At 37.1% G+C, this 21,108-nt stretch overlaps 1 protein-coding gene across 1 annotated transcript in view; it reads right to left on the reverse strand.

The window, feature by feature from the left end:
• STARD9 (StAR related lipid transfer domain containing 9) overlaps nucleotides 1-21,108 on the reverse strand; it is a 98,544-nt gene that overhangs the window by 66,840 nt on the left and 10,596 nt on the right. The window contains exons 2-3 of the mRNA XM_033061541.1: nucleotides 18,812-18,881; nucleotides 17,421-17,537 (exon numbers count right to left, since the gene is read on the reverse strand). Coding sequence (XP_032917432.1) covers nucleotides 17,421-17,537; nucleotides 18,812-18,881 — 187 coding nt within the window. The remainder of the gene's footprint in view (nucleotides 1-17,420; nucleotides 17,538-18,811; nucleotides 18,882-21,108) is intronic.

Consider the following 21,108-nt stretch of genomic DNA (forward strand, 5'->3'; position numbering starts at 1 on the left):
TGGCTCTGCCAACAGACTTCCTGTGTGTCCTTAAATCCCTTTGTGCTTTAATTCTCCCTGGGAGAGACAACAATGATTTCTTTGTCCATCTTATCAGGTGTTATTTTTTTCCAGTGGAAAATCTGTCTTCTCTATGTAGTAATGTACATACACACACTAAATTTAACAGTATGGAAGTTCAAGCTTGATTAAGGTATTCAGGAGAAACCATAAAATAAAAATACTAGAGAAAGTCACAGAGCATATGTGACAAATCTATTATTCTTCTGGAGGGAACAGGAGGGAGAATATTATATTCTGATTAGGCTGAGTGGCAGCTTTACATTCCTGCCATTCTATCACTGAATTATATCATCATGAAAATACATTTTATTCACTCATTTTTAAAAAATCTCTCATTTTGAAAAAAAGAAAAAAAAAATCTGTGCTTACTATGTCAGCCTAATTTATAAGTGTTCTGATAGAACTTGAACTTTTAAAAATTCTAAACTGCTTCATCATAAAAGGCACAACTCCACCCTCTACTTCTTTTTTTCCTTTCCATTTATAAAATTTCTGCTGTAAATATCAACTTGTATCTTTTCATCTGTACAAAAGCACATACCTCGCATCTATTTTCCTTTCCATCAGGGACTCCTATTGTGTTATCACTGATTTACAGAAGAGCAATTTTAATGTGATAGCCATATAATCCAAACACTACATCATTTGACACTACATCAATATTGATTTAGCTCAGTCCAGTTGTATTTGTCACAATAAAGCTTTCTACGCTGAAAAACACCTGACAATTTTTGGCTTTATTAATGAATACTTTAAGATCCACATAATGCATTTTGTGGTTTTGGGATCTTTAAAATTAGATAAAAATGTCAGTAAGCATCCTTAGGGAAAGGAAGAAAATGGGAAACAAATGGCTAGCTCCACACACCTTGCAACACTGTCTACAAAACTCTTAATGAGCAGATGAGAAACTAAGCAGTTTAATTTCTCTGTCCCAAAACCTGTGACTACAGGTTTGAGTGCTCGGTTGGGTGTCAGAGGTACAGATTTAATTTCTGTGCTGTGCATCTTCAACACCAGAACAGTAACACTGTTGAGTTGGACCAGTGCCAGCAATATCTCATGAAGGAAATATTTTCCTGAGTGAATTCTGGGCCGTGGTTCAATAATGGAACCATGAGGGAAGCTAAAATCTGCAGTTTTTTAAAAGGTCTAGCAAAGGCTAATGTCACAGCTGGAAGAAGCAACACAATATTCTCTACAGTCACACTGTTTTACTCCATCTCCAGATGTTTTCAACATCTCACTCCCCTGCCCTAGATCTCACTTCATGCCAAAAAAATAATGTAAGTTGTCACTTTAAATGTTGTGCTACCATCATTATCTGTGCCCGAATGACTACTGAAAAGAAAAAAAAAAAAGGGAATTGCAGTTTTACTGATATCCTCTTTAAATGAGCAAAATAAATACTGTGAGAGTTAAGCGGGTTTTTAAAATACTGAATGATATCTCCCTTGATACGAAGAGAGCAAGGAATAAATAAGGGATTATAATGAAGTTATAAATATCCTGCATTTTCTCCCACCGCTGCCAGCTCTTGGCTAAGATCCCAGGTCATTAGCGGATGTCTGTGATTCCATGTGAAAGGAAAGAAAAAGAAAAACAACATAAAAATATATATATTTTTTTTTTTTTTGTGAGAAGACTTAGCATGGGGTTGGAAAAGACATTAACTGGGGAGATGAGAAGGTTTAAAGGACTCCTATTATAATACACAGTTGTTTCTTTTACTTGTGTTTCACAAGAAGAAAAAAAATCCTCCTAGTTTCAGGCAACAGACTTAAGGCAATAATCAGAGAGATTTATATTTCTGTTGTTTGCTTACTTAAAATAAAGATATAAAAGTACATGCCTTCTGACAGGGTCAGTTTTCTGAATATTTGCAGGGCTTATGGGTGCACCATGAATTGGGTAGATATCTGATAGGATGGCCATGCCCAGAGAGTGATGGTCCATGAAGGTCCATGGTGCAGTCAGGCACCAGTGGAGTTTTCCAGGACCTGGCACCGGGACCAGTCTGGGTTAACATCTTCAACCACCTGGAGGAGGGGACTGAGTGCACCTCACACAGTTCACAGATGACACCAAGCTGGGTGGGAATGTTGATCTGCTGGAGAGCAGGAAGGCTCTGCAGAGGGATCTGGACAGGCTGGATCCATGGGTCAGGCCAATGGTGAGAGGTTCATCAAAGTGAGGTACCAGGTCCTACACAACCAACCCAGGCAGCACTACAGGCTTGGGAAGAGTTGCTGGAAAGCTGCCCAGCAGGAAGGGACCTGGGGGTGCTGACTGACAGCAGCTGAACATGACCCAGCTGTGCCCAGGTGGCCAAGAAGGCCAATGGCATCCTGGCCTGTATCAGCAATAGTGTGGCCAGCAGGACCAGGGTAGGGATTGTCCCCTGTACCCAGCATTGGTGAGGCCCCACCTCAAACCCTGTGCTCAGTTTTGGGTACCTCACTACAATATGGACATGGAGGGGCTGGAGTGGGTCCAGAGAAGGGCAGTGGAACTGGTGCAGGGTTGTGAAGTTGTTTAGCCTGGAGAAAAGGAGGCTTGGGGAAATCTTATTGGTCTGAACAACTACGTGAAAGGAGGTTGTGGTGAGGTGTGGGAGAGCCTCTTCTCCCAGGTAAGAAGAGACAGCATGAGAGGAAACTGCCTTAAGATGTGCCAGGGAAGGTTTGGATTGGTTATCAGGAAAATTGTCTTCACTGAAAAGGTTGCCCAGTAAAGTCATGGGGTCACCATCGCTGGAAGCATTCAAAAGATTTGTGGATGTGGCAGCTGGGGACATGGCCTAGTGATGAACAAGGTGGTGCTACATTAGCAGTTGGAGTTAATGATTTTAGAGGTCTTTTCCCACCCTGAAAATTCTGTAGAATAGCATGGTCATCTACTTTAAAGGTCATCTACTCCACCCATTCTGCAATAATCAGGGAACAGTGACATTCCCACCGAGTAAACTCCTTTACAGTATTGGGACTAATTTTATGACTGTTTCTTGTAACACCCACCTGACTGCTCTGAACTAAAAGTGCAGTTGATGTCCATAAAAAGGATGTGAAGGAAAAATCCGCACACTTTTATGAATTCAGATATGACTTCAGTGTACAGTGAGAAGACCATGAAACCCCAGTCAAAACCCCAAAATTAAGTTTCTTGACTGATTCAGCTCTTCAAAAAATATTGCAACATTAAAGACTTATGTTTGGTTTCTTTTAGTGTGAAAAAACCATATTGGTTTCCTTAGTGTGTCCCACAACTAAAAAAAAAAAAATTAGAAATGGTTTGGAGCTGCACAAAATCCTCTGGGAAAAAGGTCCTTTCTAAATTTCTATGATTTTTAGCAGCTTCCAGGAGAATCCAAACAGCAGGAGGTAATTTAAGGTAACTAATGAGTTCATAGAGAGAGGTTTTGGCATCCTATTCTCAACAATATACTAAGAAAAAAAATTGACAGGGCTAGTGGTTCAGTAAATTGTTATTTCTGCTCTTTTGCAGATTAGGATTCTGTTCACTTCCCATTTACAAGGACTGCATATTAACAGCCAAAGCTGCCACAAACAGCCACACCTCACCTAACTAGAAATATTACATTACAAAAAAAAAGGTGCAGAGTATCAGTTTATTTTATTTCAGCTCTCCTAGGGGCAGAAATTACTCAGGTTGTGCAGAAATACTGTTTCATACTGTCCTTCTCTTCTCCTCTCACTTCATACCACATCAGCCTCAAAACTGGGCAAGGCACACTATGAAGATGGTTCAATAGTTCATGCTATGTTTTGTTTAGCTACAATAAAGCAAAAGGCAAGATGGTTCACATCACCTGTAAAACTCCTAAAAATTGTTTGTAAAATATAGAAGAACCCAACTATCCCAATACTCCCACAGAGCAAAAGATAACACCATGTATTTTCAAAATTTAAAACACACAGATCTTCTAAAAATCAGTTTAAAACCCCAGGCATCAGAACCAGGGAATCTCCATGTCCCAATTAAGGTCACATACTTGTGTCATAACAGTCTAGTAATAACCAAATCATTGGTATTACCAAGATGAACAAAGACTATTGGCAAACTGTCAAAAAGTGAAATCATAATATTATGGCAAGGCACTGCCTGTGAAGAAAATACTGGAGTTTCCCTCTCAGACATTATATTTTCTGGAGGGGAAAAATAAATTTTAAAAAAGAGCTTTTAAAATATTCAGAGGAACACATTTGATCATCTAAGAAAACCAAACCTTTTTTCCCCCTAACTAATAAAATACATGAAAGGTTGTGATACAGAAAAATGAGACAGAATGAAGGAATTTCATCAACATTAAAAGCTCTTGAAGATGCATTAAATTTTATTCCTCTACACATTAAGATTTTATGCTATGTAGAACACTAAAATAGACAAGAAATGAACAAGCAATGAGCAGAGGCAGATAGCTAGATGTTCAGAAAACATAGTTACAAAAGATTGAAACGTGGGACATTAATGCATTTGCAGGATTTAAGTAACTATCCACCCTTCAACATATTCTTTTCAGCTTATGGGTACAATAGCGTATAATGAGATATAAATTGTGTCCCTTATGGTTGCAACTTAATTGTCAGCTCTATCCCAATGTAAATTTATTGGATTGAACATATGTTAAATCAATAAATTTTAAACATGTCTCGACTCTTTTTAAATGCAAGTGTCTTATTACAACAAACTGATTCAGAAAAAGATTCACATAAAACCTCAGGATGTTCTCAAATATGCCAACCTATTAATCTATATTTCTACTTGGACTACTTTCTCTTTTGGCTAGACAACAGTCGCATCATTGATTCAGCTAGAAATTCAGATACTAGAGAATATTGTTGCTGTTTCAAAAGACTATTGAATATAATGACCCCATGTTAAAGTTAGTAGATGATTTCCAAACAGCTGTGCTGTTTAAGATGACCATCCATCTCCCTGGGAATTCAGTGCAGGCTTTTCTCTTTTCAGAGTAATGACTTCAGCAGAAGCATTGGGTGTTTCTTACATTCAAGATCTGTATATGCTGTTCTCACAGCAAAAGAAGGCCAGAAGGCCACAGCATCTGCAAATTCTTTAGAAATGATTGCCTGCTTTGATCGAAGCTGCCCAAACAGGTCAGAGTGGCACAACGCACTGCACAATTTAAAGCATTTCACTTCTAATCTTTTTTTTATTAGTCTCTCAATTACTTTGAAAAAGTCAAAGCCTGACTTGAAAAGGATTTTTAAAACCATACTTACACAATATTTTTCTCTGTGTAAGACTGCTTCCTTTATTTCTGTTATCAAATTATTTCTCTCCCCAAGTACTTTTCCTCATTTTTAGAAATTAATCTGACTGCAAGAAAAGCAGACTCTGAGATTCTTTCCCAACTGTATCAGCCCCAGAAAAGAGATTACAACATGCAAGCTGCTAGTTATCTTGTGGTCTGCATATTTGGAAAAAAAAAAAGAAAAAAGTTATTGATTTATTGATATCACTATGAAGCATAGCCATGCAAAAAAGGTGCCAAACTGCATGCAACAAACTTGAGCCCCCATAATGAACTCCCAACCCACAACTCTCCAGCCAGCTCCCATCAGCAGCAATTTAAACATGCCCAGCCCATATGGCACAGAGCAGCCCATGTTCAGACTATCAAGCACTCTCAGCCTCCAAGGCAGGGTGGCCACATGAAAACTGCTGGTCAGGAATGGTCCTGGTCCCTGCCAGTTCCTGGGCTGTGCCTACAAATCATTACAAGGAGTACCTGCTATCCAGGAGCCACTCTAAGAGTTTAGCACTATGGATGACCAAGCTGCAGTGCTCATGAAACATTCCCTGGCCTCAAGTAGCTGTACAGACACAGCCTCAAATTACTATAAGGAAAAAAAAAAATAAAACCAACTCTAAGCTGATAAAATGAGGGGCAAAAGATGACCTTATAATCAAGATGAACTTCTAATCTCTTTTGCTTCCTCTTTCAACCCAACATGCCAATGAAATTCAGTTGCAGAAAGCCTCTTGCATTCTTAATAACAGAATAGAAAAAGATTACATTCCATATATTGTAATAAGCGACAAAATTATGCAAATGACATGCAGCAGGAACTGAGACAATAAAAGCATTGTGGTGTACTGAGCAGAGCCCAGCACACAGAAATGATGTAAAGGAGGACATGAATAGTTGAAAACAAGCTTCTGCAATCCTCCAAAATTTTTATGCTTTCAGACTAAATGTATCTTCAAGTCATTGACGGTTCTTTTGCATTTCTGCTGAATTTAAGTTAGAAATATAAAAGTTATCTAAACCCTTTAAATTATCTTCTTCTCCACTCATAAAAATCAAAATACTTGCTAATTTTCTGAATATGAATTGAAAATTCAGTTTCAATTTCTTGGTTGAGAGCTGTAAGATGCATAAAAATAACTAAGAGATATAGCTGTGTTAGCTGTCAAAAAGAAATACAAACAAAAAAAAATGAAAAAGTAACAGCCTCAAGTTGTGGACTAGAATATTTCCCAATCATTGCAGAAATTTGATTATTTTTGGATTTAAAAGTATAACTAGCTCCACCAAACTCTTTCACTTGATTGGAATTTGAATGTGCTAGAATAAGAAAAAAACCATCCCTGTTTCAATGATTAATTCCTATCAACTCTCTCTCTAGAGCGTTAGCATGATTCCATCTTTTCTCCTATTTCAAAAACAGCTATGAGAAATGCTCTTCCTTCTAATTAAAAAAAACCCCAAAACCAAAACAAACAACAAACCAAATAAAAAGAAAAATCATAAAAAAGTAGGTTTCAGACCTTGCTTAGGTAATGAAAAGGTCAGTAAATCCAAAGTCATACATTTCAAAGCAGAATTTGTGTTCTGGTAGGAAACAGGTTGCAACATGCCTCAATAAGAAATATATTGGTCACTGATAAACTACACCAGCCATTACTTCCAGTCATTAAGAAATTAAGAAACAAAGACCATAAAAATAAAAGAGACTGGGGGGAAAACAGCCTTAGAGTATTTACTAAAGCAGCATGAGGACTTCATGCATGATGCAGGGTAACCTTAGTTATCCATCACCAGCAGCTCTCTCTGTACAGGGGGGTCCTGGAGATGGAGTGTGCAGGCAGGTACAGCACAAAGAGCCAAGTGAAGCAAGCCCAGCATGAGGACCACGATGCCAACAGCTGAAGGAACATTTTCCTATTCTGCAGATGGAACTCATAGATGCACCTGTCCTGCCCCAAAAGGACAGGGAAACACCATGTAAGGGACACCACAGCTTTCAGGGATATGATGTAAGCAAGCTTTTTGGTCATTCTTTCCAGGACTGTTCTGTTCCTCAGCAAAGCAATTGGTTTTTCCATGGATGATGCAATACTGAAGTCCAGTTTAAATGTACTGTGAGAGATCTTCTACTAAAATCAAGATCTAGACAAAACTTGCAGAACATTTATGGGTTCAGAAAATTTGAGCTACCAAAACAAAAAGCATAAAGCAGTCTTGAACCAGTAATTTGGGCTCTCCCTTTTAGTCATATTCCAAATGAAACAAAATCCAGAGTTACAGACAGTTCTTCTTCAAAATGACACATGAAACTGCCAAATATAAACTTCCCTGAAAGTATGCCTACTTTACATTGAATCAACAATTCCCTACCATTTTCTCTCTCCAGTTATCCAATTCTAACTAGAGAAGGTTTCCCTTACCCACCTTTATCTATTAAATACTAATAAAATAATAGTCCATGAATATTTAAAAAATAGACCACTTTAATTAATTCTGGTTTGGACCCTCACATTTTGTTAGATTAATTTTTCAGACCTGGCATTTTATTTGTAGGTCTGTCTCATGGGGTGGGATGAGATGCATACTCTTTAGGGAGACTTGACTCTTCATAAGGAAACCTGCCACCAATTCCATAAAAGCACTAACTATTGATGATACAATCCATGCACACACTCTTAAGCACATATGTGTGTACAGGAAAGGGATAGCTGAAAACGGAAAACACTTGCAGTAACAGTAGAACAGAAACTGAAATCTATTTTAACAATATTAGGTTACACAAAAAACCCCAATCAATTGAGTAAAGTATTTGTTGCCATTCAGCATCTCAGGAATAAGACCTATCCAGAAAGGACTGATTCAAATGGTCCAGTCCAGAACTTATGAATAAACTATTTTACATGACAGTGATGTAGTTTGGCAAGATATCCCTCAAAATACATTTGTAAATCTAAAATAGAGAAAATCATCCCTCCTTCAGATAAGAATGTCCTAGCATTGTAACACTGAATTTATAAAGAGTGAGAACTTATCCATACTGGTGTGTACATCTTGAGGGTGAGGAAACCTAAACTGACACTCAGAATTTAGATTTTGATGTGCTGAGGCTACTTGTAAGCTTTTCTAGACTGAAAATTTTATTCACCTTCATTCTTACGCGACATAAAGGAACTGCCATCAGGAACTACATTGTCAGAAAAGCCACAACTGAATGGAGATGTTAATTTTGCTTCTCACATACAAGTTCTCAAGGGCAGGCTTTTTTGTTGATTAAAAACAATGTTGAATAGGCAGTCAATATGCAGGTACTGAGACACAGCCAAAATGATGATTCATTCAGTTTGTGTTCAAGGCCACACACACATCTCACTGAGGCATATAATCCTAGTTAACAGAAAAATATTAAAGTCAGCTACCGTTGAAGATAAATAAAGTGTGCACAAATTTGCATAAAAGGAAAGGGTTGGGTTTTGCTACAATATAAAGGATTAACTGCTTGTCATACCAAACACTTTAATAAACAGTGAAACTGGACACATGCATATTGTTTAGCTTTACCAGACTTCAGTACTTATACATGCACATCCAATCTCATTCCCCCAGCATGTCAGAAACATGGCTCATTTTCAGAGATAAATAAACTGGCTGTGTGGAACTCAAACCCAACTGCTGCAATAAACATATCTCACTATTCACAGTCCTGCCCAACAAAATCTTTCGTAAGGAAGCTGCTAAAAGAGAATAAAACCCCATACTCAGAGAATAAAATCTCCAAACTTGGCCCGTCTCCCAGCAAAAGTCTAACAACATCCTTCTATCTAGTGACTATAGAACTCACAGACATGCATGATCTTGGAGATTTAGCTGAAGTTCAGAACAATTTTTCAATAATTTCGCTCCCAAAAGACAAGTCTAGCCAAAGTTCACATAGCATTGATAAGATTAGAGAAAAGCCACTCCAAGTTAAAGACTAATCTTGGATCGATCTGCAGCCTTGTAAGTACCATGAATACGACCTTCCCTTCTGTGAGTAGCCACGTTGTGGAAATTCTTACAGAAGAACAAGGTAACACATTTGCAAAACAGAGTATGGAATAGTCCTTATATTAGATTAAAAGAAGGAGAAAAATGCCACTATTTTATAAACATACAGGAAAAACTGTGGTGTGATTACATAGTGGAATTTAAACTGGGAATGCCCATCTGCAAGCAAGAAAGCATTCAACATCCACATACACCTTATCTATATAAAAGGTTTTTTTTCTTAAAAATATCTGTATCACATGTCTTAACCACAGCTAATTTAAAAAGAAAATAAAAATTGTCCATCCAAATAAGCATATTTTGAAGGTGACTTCTGAAAGTTTGCAGATCATTATACAACTTCTTGGTTTTATTTGTAAGACATGCAAGAATTTGTAGAAGCAACTCAAGACTGCAAATGCGCAGGTTCACTGCAAACATGCACAACACCTGACAACCCAAGGAACTTGATTCTTTTTGAAATTGCTGAAGGCACTTACAGATCCTTTCAGTATCATTTAGTGAGTTATAGTGAGTCTTATTGTAAAGAATGTGCTCTATCTAGTAGGCAGTGGTCAGTACCTAGCAGGGAAACAATCAGTGAGCATGAGCATTAGCAGGTTGAACAGTCAGAAAATGTCTTATCTCATTGTTTGTTAAACAGTTTACTGCTTTCCCTCAGCTTAGCTCTCTGGTTTAGGCTTCATATTTGAAATGTATCTGCATTAGGCCACAGCTGCCTATGAACGTATACAACTATACAACTATTTTTATCAATTAATTCAATGCCACAATAAATTGAAAATCAAGTTTATTCTTTTTGTCTTACAGCAAAGCCTGCTTTGAAGTTTGCAACTATTCACAATAGCTCCCAGAGAAGTTCTCAGCAAAGAAGTCTTGGTATAGTCAGAAAGATATTATTTGATCACAAACTGAACCCAGCAGCTGTGCTGCTGGCAGAAGATCTGTAACATGCACTCATGGAGGCTTCCCTGCCTCCATCATAGTCCACTATATACTGATCCAATTACTGCACAAAAAGCCTTTTTCTTATAGCACACTCTCCTTTTCACTGCTGTCTCACTCTGGATTGGAGAAAAAAAAATCTTGGGGATGGAATGCTTACTGCCTTTCAAATATTTCGTGCGAAAATGCCATTTACACCCACAGCTGCTGCTGCCTTCTCTTTCTCCCTTCTCTTACAAGACTAGGAGGGGGAGAAGACAGAGAGAAAAAAAAACCTGAAGAATTTTTCATTATATTTAAATTAGAAGTCCATTGTGTTACATTTTTAATAATTAGGGTCATATCACAGATAAAAGATTTTGATTTTGTCCTGATAATTTACAAGACAATTCAAAACTTCAATCTTGCAGGAAATGCACAGAGACATGGAAGTTTCAAAAGCTCAGCTTAGAGAGGAATGGTCTCTCAGGTAAAGTTCTTGAGAAAATTACTTTGTTTGCACTTTAAAAAAAAAAAAAAAAAAAAAAAAGGAAGGAATACAGTAATACAGTGACTTAGTTTGATGAAGAGTTGGAAAGTGTGTTGCAATATTTTCCTCCCAAACAATACTGTTGAGTAACTTTTTTAAGCTTTTGCAGTTAACATGTAAAACAAATAAACAAATCCCTCAGAAAAAAAATAAAAAAACGTAGTGCCGTATGGGAAACCTTGCATCCTAAACATCTGTTTCTTTATTCACTTTTCAGTTATGTTCTGACAAGCAACTAAACAAAAAGCCTGTCTGATCCTTTCCCCAACAACTTTTCTTAGCTGGAAATAGCATAAAACCCAATTATGCTGTGAAGCCAGACATGATGGAAAGCACTTAGGATACTTTTTTAAGAAATAAGAAATGAAAAAAAGTCTTTCCAGCGCTCATCTGCATTCTATCACATGAGTCAGTTATCCCCATTTCTGCCTTCAGAACAAAGAATAAGTTTTCCAGTGAATATATTTATAACCAAAGAGAAATAATTAGATAACATGTTTCAAGAGAAAGGAACTCTTCCTAGCTACACAAGTGGAATGGACAGACAGGCAAAGAGAGTCTGTGTTACATGCTGCACAAAGTTTAGAAATAAACAACCTTTAATTGAACGTGTCTTGCTTTTGAACAATCTTGTAAAACTCTCAGTGGTTCAAATGCACAGTGGAAGTGCACCAAAAAAAGGATCATTGTTATTCTTTCACTTACATTAGTAAATCAGTGCTGAAGAATAGGAAGGTGCAGAGTAAGAAGGTCAAGAAATTATGAGCAGTTACTAGATTTGCAATAAGATTTGTTTTTATACTCTTACTGTTTTCTTACTGATCATCCTGATTTATTAAGATAATGCTCTTCACATGTGGCACATCACAGAGCAATCTCCACATACAGGGAAATCTATAACAAAATCTTGAAAACAATACTTTCTTTGATAGACAGATACTTCTCTTCAAAAAGACAGTGTATTCCTTCAGGGAAAAATATGCAAGAGTATGTAAGCACTCAGCTATTTAACCTCTGTGCACTCTTATGTTTCTTAGATTTACCTCAAAGACAGTTATTTTTTGTTTGGCCATAACCTTTTTGGTCAAGGGCTGTTATGGATATATCTTAGAAGGGCCCTTGAGAGTCACAGTATTACTGAAAATGATAATATTCAGAGAGACACTGAAGGAATATTCACACTGGCATAAACCCAATATACTGTGTCAAACCAAAATGACACACATATCAGGTCAAGCCCAGAAGTGTAAAATTATTTGACCAATTTGAATATAATTTAACGTTTAAATTATTACATCCTTTATAAACACTGTGATCTCCATCAAACTATTGCACTAAGGTATAAAAACTAAACTACAGAAAGCGTTTCAGGAAGACCCAGTCAGAGTTTTGGATCCCACTGAAATCAGTGCTGGTTGGGAACCTAAACCCTTTATGGATTTCATGATATCTACCATTCAAAGCCTGTTAGTCATGGAACACAGTGCCGCTATCAAAAGGCACAGATTGCTCCACCCCAGCTCTCTGTGGCAGCCCTGTGTGTAAATACTGCTGGCACATCCTGTGGGTCCTGTGCCCACGGCGGGTCCTGAGCGCGCACAATACCCGGACGGGAAAGGCGGCTGCAGGGAAGCTGAGCACTGCAGCTATAGCAACAGCTACAAGAACATCTAATGCTTGCCTCTTTCCTTGTTTCTCACTTTTTTTCAAAATACCCTTATGATTTTGCTCAACTGTGCTTGCTGAAACATGTTTTTTTTCAAGCTGAAATGTATTTTTTAATCAGTAGGATTTAAATGAGCAGTTACATAAGTTTTGCAGCATTTTTAAACGTTTTCCTCTATTTAGTGGAGCTAAAACAGCATTGGGGAAACATTCACTAAGAGTTACTTTAGGTTTTACAAGGGAAGCTCAAAAGATTGAAACATGCTGTTCTATGGCAGACAAAAATTTGAGTAAGTTTAAATTTAGATGTTTGTTTCTGAGACAGCTATAAATGTCTCATAGCACTTACATACTATCACATTCAACCAGCAGAAAGAATCAAGTCTGAGTCTACCTGTTAGAATAAAAATTATAACCCTAAATAACATTAAAATAATGTTATCACACATTTTTACTGCAAAATAAAAATAAGTCATGAATCTCTAGGAAAGGATAGTCCCGTAATTGTGTAATTGCCAAAGGCGGATGGATTTCCAACATTGTCTTTGGAAAACAATCCTGAACTACACACAGGTTCCTGAAGACATCTGGGGAGGAAGGGAGTGGGAAGGAAGCAATAATCACACAAAATCCCCCCCTTCACCAAAAAAAGAAGATTTTGTGCTAAATCAAAATCACTTCCCAAAAAAACCTTAGTACAAGAATATAGGGAGACATGACAAAACTACTTCATTGTTTGCAAGTGGTAAAACCCAGGCGCAGACAATCAGCGTTTTCCCTCTGTGAGACCAAACTAACTTTGCATCAACCTGTCACAGAGGAAATCTACACTTTGTCTCAAAAATGGCAGAAAAAGGAACATCACCTCAACTATTACACTTTGTTGGGGTTGGGGTTTTTTGTTGGTTTTTTTTTGTTTTGTTGGGGATTGTCTGTTTTGTTTTCTCTTTTGAATTTGGTATTTCTCTGTGTGGAGGGATGCTTTTTTAAGACTATAACTGTATTTTGACAGTGATGTTTTGGAAAACCATTCACTTTACAGCCATGGAAAATGCATGTAACAAATTGCAGAGTTAAGATCAGAAAACCATGTGTGACCTTTTTTTCTTAAATGCCTGTAATATTTTAGAATTTCATTTTTTTTCCTCACGTCATACTTTACACAAATGTTCTGTTCCTATCCTTTACCCATACTTACTTGCTACCTGTTCTTTCTCTGGTCCCACACAATTTTTTGATCTTTCTTTCTCTCTGGCCTGTAACCCTAGTGCCTGGTTTATCTCTCCCAGTTTAGACATATTTAGTAGATCTGTTTCCTTTCCCTCTTCCCTTGGTGGATGATAGGTCTGGCTGATTTAGCCAATAAGCCTTCCCTTATGGTGTTTCTTGATTTCTTACTCTGCTTATACATCAACAAACCCACTTAGGACAAAACCAATTGTCTTTAAAACAAAGACAGAGGATGAAAACCTCAGCTCACTATCAAAACAAAGTATTCACCTTCCCACCGAGAAAACAAAAGCCCAAGGATCTCCAAAGTGTCTCCCTAAAAACCACAGGTCACATTACAAAATTCAGCTTATTTGGAAAATGAAATAGTATTTGTATAGCTGATCTGTTTCAAAAATCTTGTATTTTGTGAAGAATTCATGCAACTTCTAAAGGAAATCTAAGAATTCAGACCACTTATACTGGACTTCTAAATAAAGATTATAAATTACTGGATGATCATTAGAAAGATACATAACTTCATATTTCACCACAGTTAGGAAACAAATAAAGAAACCAGAAGTCTGGCTCAGAACTCTAGTTCTTCAAATATTTCAAATGAGATAATAATCATAAATAACAGAAGACTATCCATGGATTTCTGAAGCCATCTTCCATAACCAACCTTTATCCAACAGGTTACATCTACTAAGAAGCCTCTTTCCCAGACACCAGCAGTGATGGACTTTTCTTCCAGTAGTCAAAAACAACTTTGTTTTTAATTTAGCAACCTTTCCTCTTTTCAGGGACAGAAGGTGGCTTACATTATTTCTGTAATCCCAGTCAAGGAAGCTTGTATATATTTTATTTATATATAATCATGCAATAATTACTTTTTAAATTTAGCCCTAATAAATACGTATACAATAACACTTCATAAAAATATATTTCTGACTTATTGTCCCGTTTTTTGAAAGGAAAAGCACTTCTGGATTCAGTGCTATTAAAAAAAATAAAGGTAAAGGCATATAATCTGTCACATGAGCACTACAGATTTTGCTACATTGGTCCAGCTCTTCCTCAGTTTACTGTATCGCAAGGTCTGCTTTTCCAAAATTTAAGTGAAAAAAATACTTTACTTTCCCTACTTAAAAAAACAAAAAGTGCTGATGGGAATATAGTGGGAAAAACATACATGCATGATGGGCAACATGTAGTCCCCTTTTGGAAAATACAAATAAAGTATAGGTGGCACAGAAAGAACAGTCTTTGAAAGTACTTCCACACATGTGGCTTAAGCCTTTTGTAAGTGCCCAGGAAGTATTTGATCAAAATATATAGGGACTAAAATGTATTGTGTATACACATCTCTGAAATGCAAGAGAGAGGAATCTGAAGTGTACAATGTTAATATCTGGAAGAAACTGCAAGAAGTATTCAGAGAAGCAGAGTTGCATCTTTACAATCCTACTTAAATACTGGGATTTGCAACCCTCCCGCTATTGTTACACTATCACAGAGTCCTTAACCAAAGAAGCTGTTAGGATTTGATTTTTATACATCAATCTACAGGAGAAAAAATATGAGATAGTTTATTGAAAGACAGCATTCTACAAAAACAAATCTCAAGACAAATACTTTTATCTCCTTTTCATCCTCATCCTCACACCAATCACATATGATAGGAGCTGGCAGGACATCTTCAAGGGAGAAGTAATCCAAGGTCAGCTCATGAAAGCAAGCTTTTACAGGACGGCAGTGGTACTGAACCCCATTTGGCTGCTGATAACATCACTGTTGTCAGCTCAGCACTGAAGCAATGATTCCAAACATGGCATTAGTACAATAAATTCGTTCATGCAGTGTAAGAGAGCAGAAAAATGCCCAAAAGCATGGTAAGATTGCAGTATTCCAGCAGCCTCTTCTCAAGGATATTTGAAGTACATTTTACTGGTTTAAAATCAGAAAGACAGGCAAAAAGCCCAAGAAACTCCCTCATGACTCCAGGCCTCTCAAAGCACCAGTCCATCTTTGACTTCCCTTATCTCCCCTAAGGCTAATAACCCAGAATCACACAGAGCAGACCTGTCCTTTCAGTCAGCACCAGGCACAAATAAAGAAACTGCTGCCCATTTCTCAATTTTCTATGGTCCAGGAGTTCATGTTTCCCCCTCACTGTTTTTATCAGATAAAACTGTATTGCATGATAACACAAAGTTCTCCACAGCATGTGAAATAGCTACTCAACCTCAGCAAGGAAGCTGCACTGTTTATGTTGTATTTTACATTCTTTTTCAGTCACACTTGTATTTAATAACAACAAGAACAAAAATTTACATTTGTAGCCAATATTTGTATTTTCCATCTGGCAGTCCTGATAATTTCTCTCACAGAGTAGAGCTAAAACTGACTTGGCAGGCTGGATTTACCAGCACTTCATCTGCTAAACCATTCCAGCTAGAAAGCCAACTATATTGTCAATGGTTTTAAGAAGCAAGCTTCTACTTGTATTATGTGACAAACTCTCAAAGAACACAAAATCAAAACAAACAAGAAAATAGAAACAGGGTTGGGGGAAAACCCAAACAGATCAGCATTTAAAGACTTGGTTTTTGTAATCCCTAAAATAGAAGTTTATCTAGTGCCAAGTACTTCAGAAAGACATTTTTCTTTTTTAAACACTAAATACACTTCCCAAGTTCACAAAGCATCTTCCACACTACTGTACCAGGAAGGAAATAAAGCACAGTCAAGAATTTCACCTACAGTTATGGTAATAGCCAAATGCGACAGTTTTTCAAATATTGACTCCCAAAAGTAAAAACAATCCTGTGCTCATCACTACCAGAAATACAAATTTTACAGCAATAACTCTGTCTTAAATGATAATTTCTGGGAAAAACAACACAATTATACAAGCCAAAATTTCAGGAACAGTTGTACTGACAACAGACAGAAATTAAATTTGTATAATTCTGAAGAAAAAACAGCAGTAAAACCTGATTATGATGCCAAAATATGTGTGCTTATATAACGAAATATTTGGATAGCTTTGCTTTCCACTATATTTATTTGTAGATTTAATAATTCTTTGTTTATTAACAGAGTTGTAATAACATTCTATTTTAATACTAAATCCTTCAATCTTTTTTTTAATCAATCAACCAAAGCTCAGATCTGAAGACAGGAGGAGTCTCCATTAGTTACAAGAGATTTCTGATGCTTTATCAAGGAAAATATTTCCGAACAAAAGGGTAAAAGTAAAATTTTCTACCATTAAAGATGCTTCAACTTCACTGTTGATCCTCCCAGAAGAATCACCTCAACACTCTTACTTTCTTTCACAGCTTTCTCCCTTTAGATCCAGATACCTGCTCCTGAAAAAAATTCTTATTTCTAGGCTAGAGCACTCAGATCATCACCATTAAGGATCACTACCAAATTTAACATAACTAAGGAAAGCGTGCATTGGCTGACAAACAATGCAAACATTGCATTCCTACTGCACCTACCTCAGACAAAAGGACTGAGTACTGTGGTATTAATAACAAAATAAGAAAAAGATGGGAGCAGAAAAGGAGATGTCATGTATTCTGCTCTCAGTATGTTCCTGAAGATGTGGTTAATGAAGGACAGAATGGGATGGGAAGGTGGACATGAAGCATCACTCACCATTTCCTGAGAAGCATACTTTGGATCTTCAGGATCAACTGACCAGTAGCAGTAGTCAAAGCTGAAGGCCACAGTTTTTTCTCTTGACTCCCAACTGCTATCAAGTCTACTGTCAACCTGACAATAAAAGGAAAAAGTCAGAAAGACCAAGTCACTCTGAAGCTGATCCAAAAGAAGCATTTTCCAAGTTAATGGGAAGTTCATCTGGGATCCATCTTGTGAAAAAGGAACAGCTAAGAGTTAAACCTCTTCATTCAATTTTCTTTGGTACTTAGAGTGAGGTGGAGACATCCATGACAAACCTGCTAGAGCATTTTTACTGAAGGGTTCATTTACTACAGCTAAGGTTCTCCAATATGCATACAATAGACATAATTTAGCTAATATTCATAAATTCTATTTGTTGGCAGGAAAGCTTCATAAACCTTTTGATATTTCTCTGAAATTTTTCTGTTTCACAGAGAACCACATCACAGAAATGAGGCCCCAAGTGATAAGAAGAAAACGATTTTCCCACTGCATATTTGAATATGCAGGTCTCTTCCCCAGTTTCCCTTTTGCTTTGTCAGAGTTGCAAGCTAATGCTTCTGTCACTGGGACTACACAATCCAAACAACCTTTATGGGCTACTAACAATGACAGTGAAGCCCTTCTAGCACAACAGTCAACAATTATTGAAATAAAAGGAATTATGTAAGTCTTTCAATATAATCTTGCCCAAGTATGGGTAGTAAAACCGATAAGTTCATGAACACTCAAAGGAGAGTAATGAGTCAAAACATGATATAAAATTAACACCAAATACATGTAATTTTGATCTAATTGGTAACTTTGTTATAAGCTCAACATTCACACTGATTTAAGCAGAAAAAAGCGTACAGGCTCCAGAGCTCTCAAGGAAGATGATGGCTACACTCAGTTTATTCTTACAGCTCTTGGTCTTTTACCAAGGCCTGAAGTCTGGCTTTACACAATTTGCCCTATTTCATGCAAAGCAGTTGCACTCTGAGGGGAAATATGAAAGGAGGAGAGATACAGAGAAAGAAATTATCTAGATATTAGTAACAGTAAGATATGCAAAAATCCTAAACAATTTGCCAACAGCTTTGAATGCTGGCATGGAACAGGACTGTAGAAGCTTTGATAAATATAACATACAGACAAGACAACTACTTGTTACATCCCTTCCCAATTTTCCCCAAAACACATGAACTAACCCCAAACTGAAACAATCCTTCCCCACACTTTCATTGCAATAATTCTAGGGCTGTGCCAGTTTAAACTTCTCTCTTAATATTTCTATTAGAATGATCAAATAGCCAAGAAAACAGAGAAAATTATCAGGATATCAGGATTCTTATATGGGAAAGAGGAGACAACAGAAAGCATACCTTTATATTTCTGACTTTTGCCACTTTGTCATCAACTTCTACAATCACTCTTCCTCCTTCTGCTCTCTCTCTGGAAACAGAACACATTTTGAAAATCCATTTAAAATATAAAGAAACAGAAAGGTGCGTGTCAAATTTCTCAACTTCAGAAATCTGTGTTTACTTTAGCAAACTGCAAATCAGAGCTATGAAACAGATACTCCAGATATCAGATATACACAGATATATTTCTGTGACATGAAATAGCATTTCCAGAGCTGCATTGAGGTATCTCAATAGTAAAGGGCCAAAAAAAACCCCAAAACTGTGGTAATTAAAGAGTTTTGAAGTTTTTTTCCTAAATACATTGTCAGGATTTTGTTTCTATCTAAGAGTTGATGCTTTAAATTACTTTTACAAGGAAGTAGAGTGGAGCACTGGTAGACTGGCTGTGCTTTGTGGGGTAAGGATCCATGCCAGACTTGTGAGCCACAAGAATGGTCAGGTTGTACCATCTGATTTTTCCCACTTAATCCAAAGTGTTTGTTGTAGTCCCGGAAAAAGTACTCTTAAGGAAAAACATACACCAAACAAACAATAAAACCAAAAAGCTGTCCTGAAAAGTAAATGGATAGGATTTAAGTGCTAAGGACCATGCACCCATATATACTCTCCAAACCTGTCATTGGAAGCAGTTATGACTGGCTACTAGAGACAACTTCCACATTCCAAATGAGTCATGTTAGAAAAGAATGAAAAAAAGGATGCTGACATCCCCCCACCCCAAAAAAAAAAAAAAAAAAAAAAAGGAGCAAAATCAAAAAGCAAAAACCAACCAAAACCAACCAACCAAACAACAACAAAAAACCCTCATTCATCTTATTTCTGGGCTGACAGCAGGATAGCTACATGAAGATAGGGATAATTATTAATAATTATTATGGATTATCATGGATATTTTTAATACATAGTAGGATAGAACTGAGGAAGAAGAGGTCAGTGTCCTATTTCTCCAACTTTGGTTCTGAGAAGGTAAGAACAAGACAAAGATGCTTTATATTTCCTCTATACTTTGCTTAGTGGTCTGTTACTGACAAAAGTTGCAAGATGCAGCTTTCTGATAGTTTTGAGGAATCCTAATAACTTTTTAAAGCTGTAGGAAATTAGTTTAGAAATAAACGCAGTTTTGTCCTTAGTGCAGTTTTGTCAAATTTTATCAAAATTAAGGTGAAGACACACTGCCATATGGGGTTAGATGTTTATATATCTCCTAATAATCACCTGGACCAGTGTCATGAGGACAGTTAAAAACTATGCAAGATAAAACAAGAGTTAGAAAATTCAAACCCAGCTGACAACTGCTCATTCCTGACCCTAAGACCTTTAACAGACTCCTTTACATGTGTGAAGAAGTATTTAGTCCCACACCAATTACAATCTGCCTTCACTGAGGACTCTAACTTCCATATGGCCCAAAGCACATAATCTCCAGCCTTTGAGTCACCCTACTTCTCAGTTTTTACCCCGTATTTTCTGTTCCCAAACAAGATTCAAAACAATATTTTGGGACACTTAGGACTTCCATGAAGACAATCACTGTAGCATTTGAGCTTCCCAAGCATAAAGAGTTTTTAAGCACATTTCTGAGCATAGCTGTTCCCATTTTGCAGCTAGAAATTACACTTTACCTTAAAGTCTCTTGCTTCACATTACTGATTTTTGAGGTACCCTCCCTGAGACAGACTGAACTCGGTATTTCCTGTACTACATACTTACATGTAACTCTTCACATAGAAAATACAAGGACAGCTCTCAGAGATTCTAGATAAGCTGTGAGTGTTCAGCTGTTCAGCACATCAGTGACCCAGCCCCAGGTCAGACCCCAAGAGAAAGGGAAGCACATTATGTACAGCTGGGTACCAAATGCTGCATTACCTACAGCTGAGTACAGAATGGAAGCCTCATAAGGCTCTCTGAAGAACAAACAAACAAGGGACAGTGCCTGATGATACAGACTGTGAGTACCTAAGCCAGAAATGCAACTGATGCATTTCACCGGGACATGTGTAACTTTATAGATGTTTTGACAAGCAAATGCTTTCTAATGTAAGTTACTTAGGGGACTTTGATATCCATATACAAATCTCTGCCAGGTGAGCTAATGAACAAAACTGACAATTATCCTGTACAGCAGATCGGATTTAAGAGGCAATGGGACATTTTAATAGAATTTCACAATATTTTGAGAACAGCAGAAGACAGAGGAAAACCAAAGGGATCGTTTAGGAGAGAGCTTGCTTTGTTACATGTACTCTTTC

Source organism: Catharus ustulatus, chromosome 6 (genome assembly GCF_009819885.2).
Source record: "Catharus ustulatus isolate bCatUst1 chromosome 6, bCatUst1.pri.v2, whole genome shotgun sequence".
Lineage (NCBI taxonomy): Eukaryota > Metazoa > Chordata > Aves > Passeriformes > Turdidae > Catharus > Catharus ustulatus.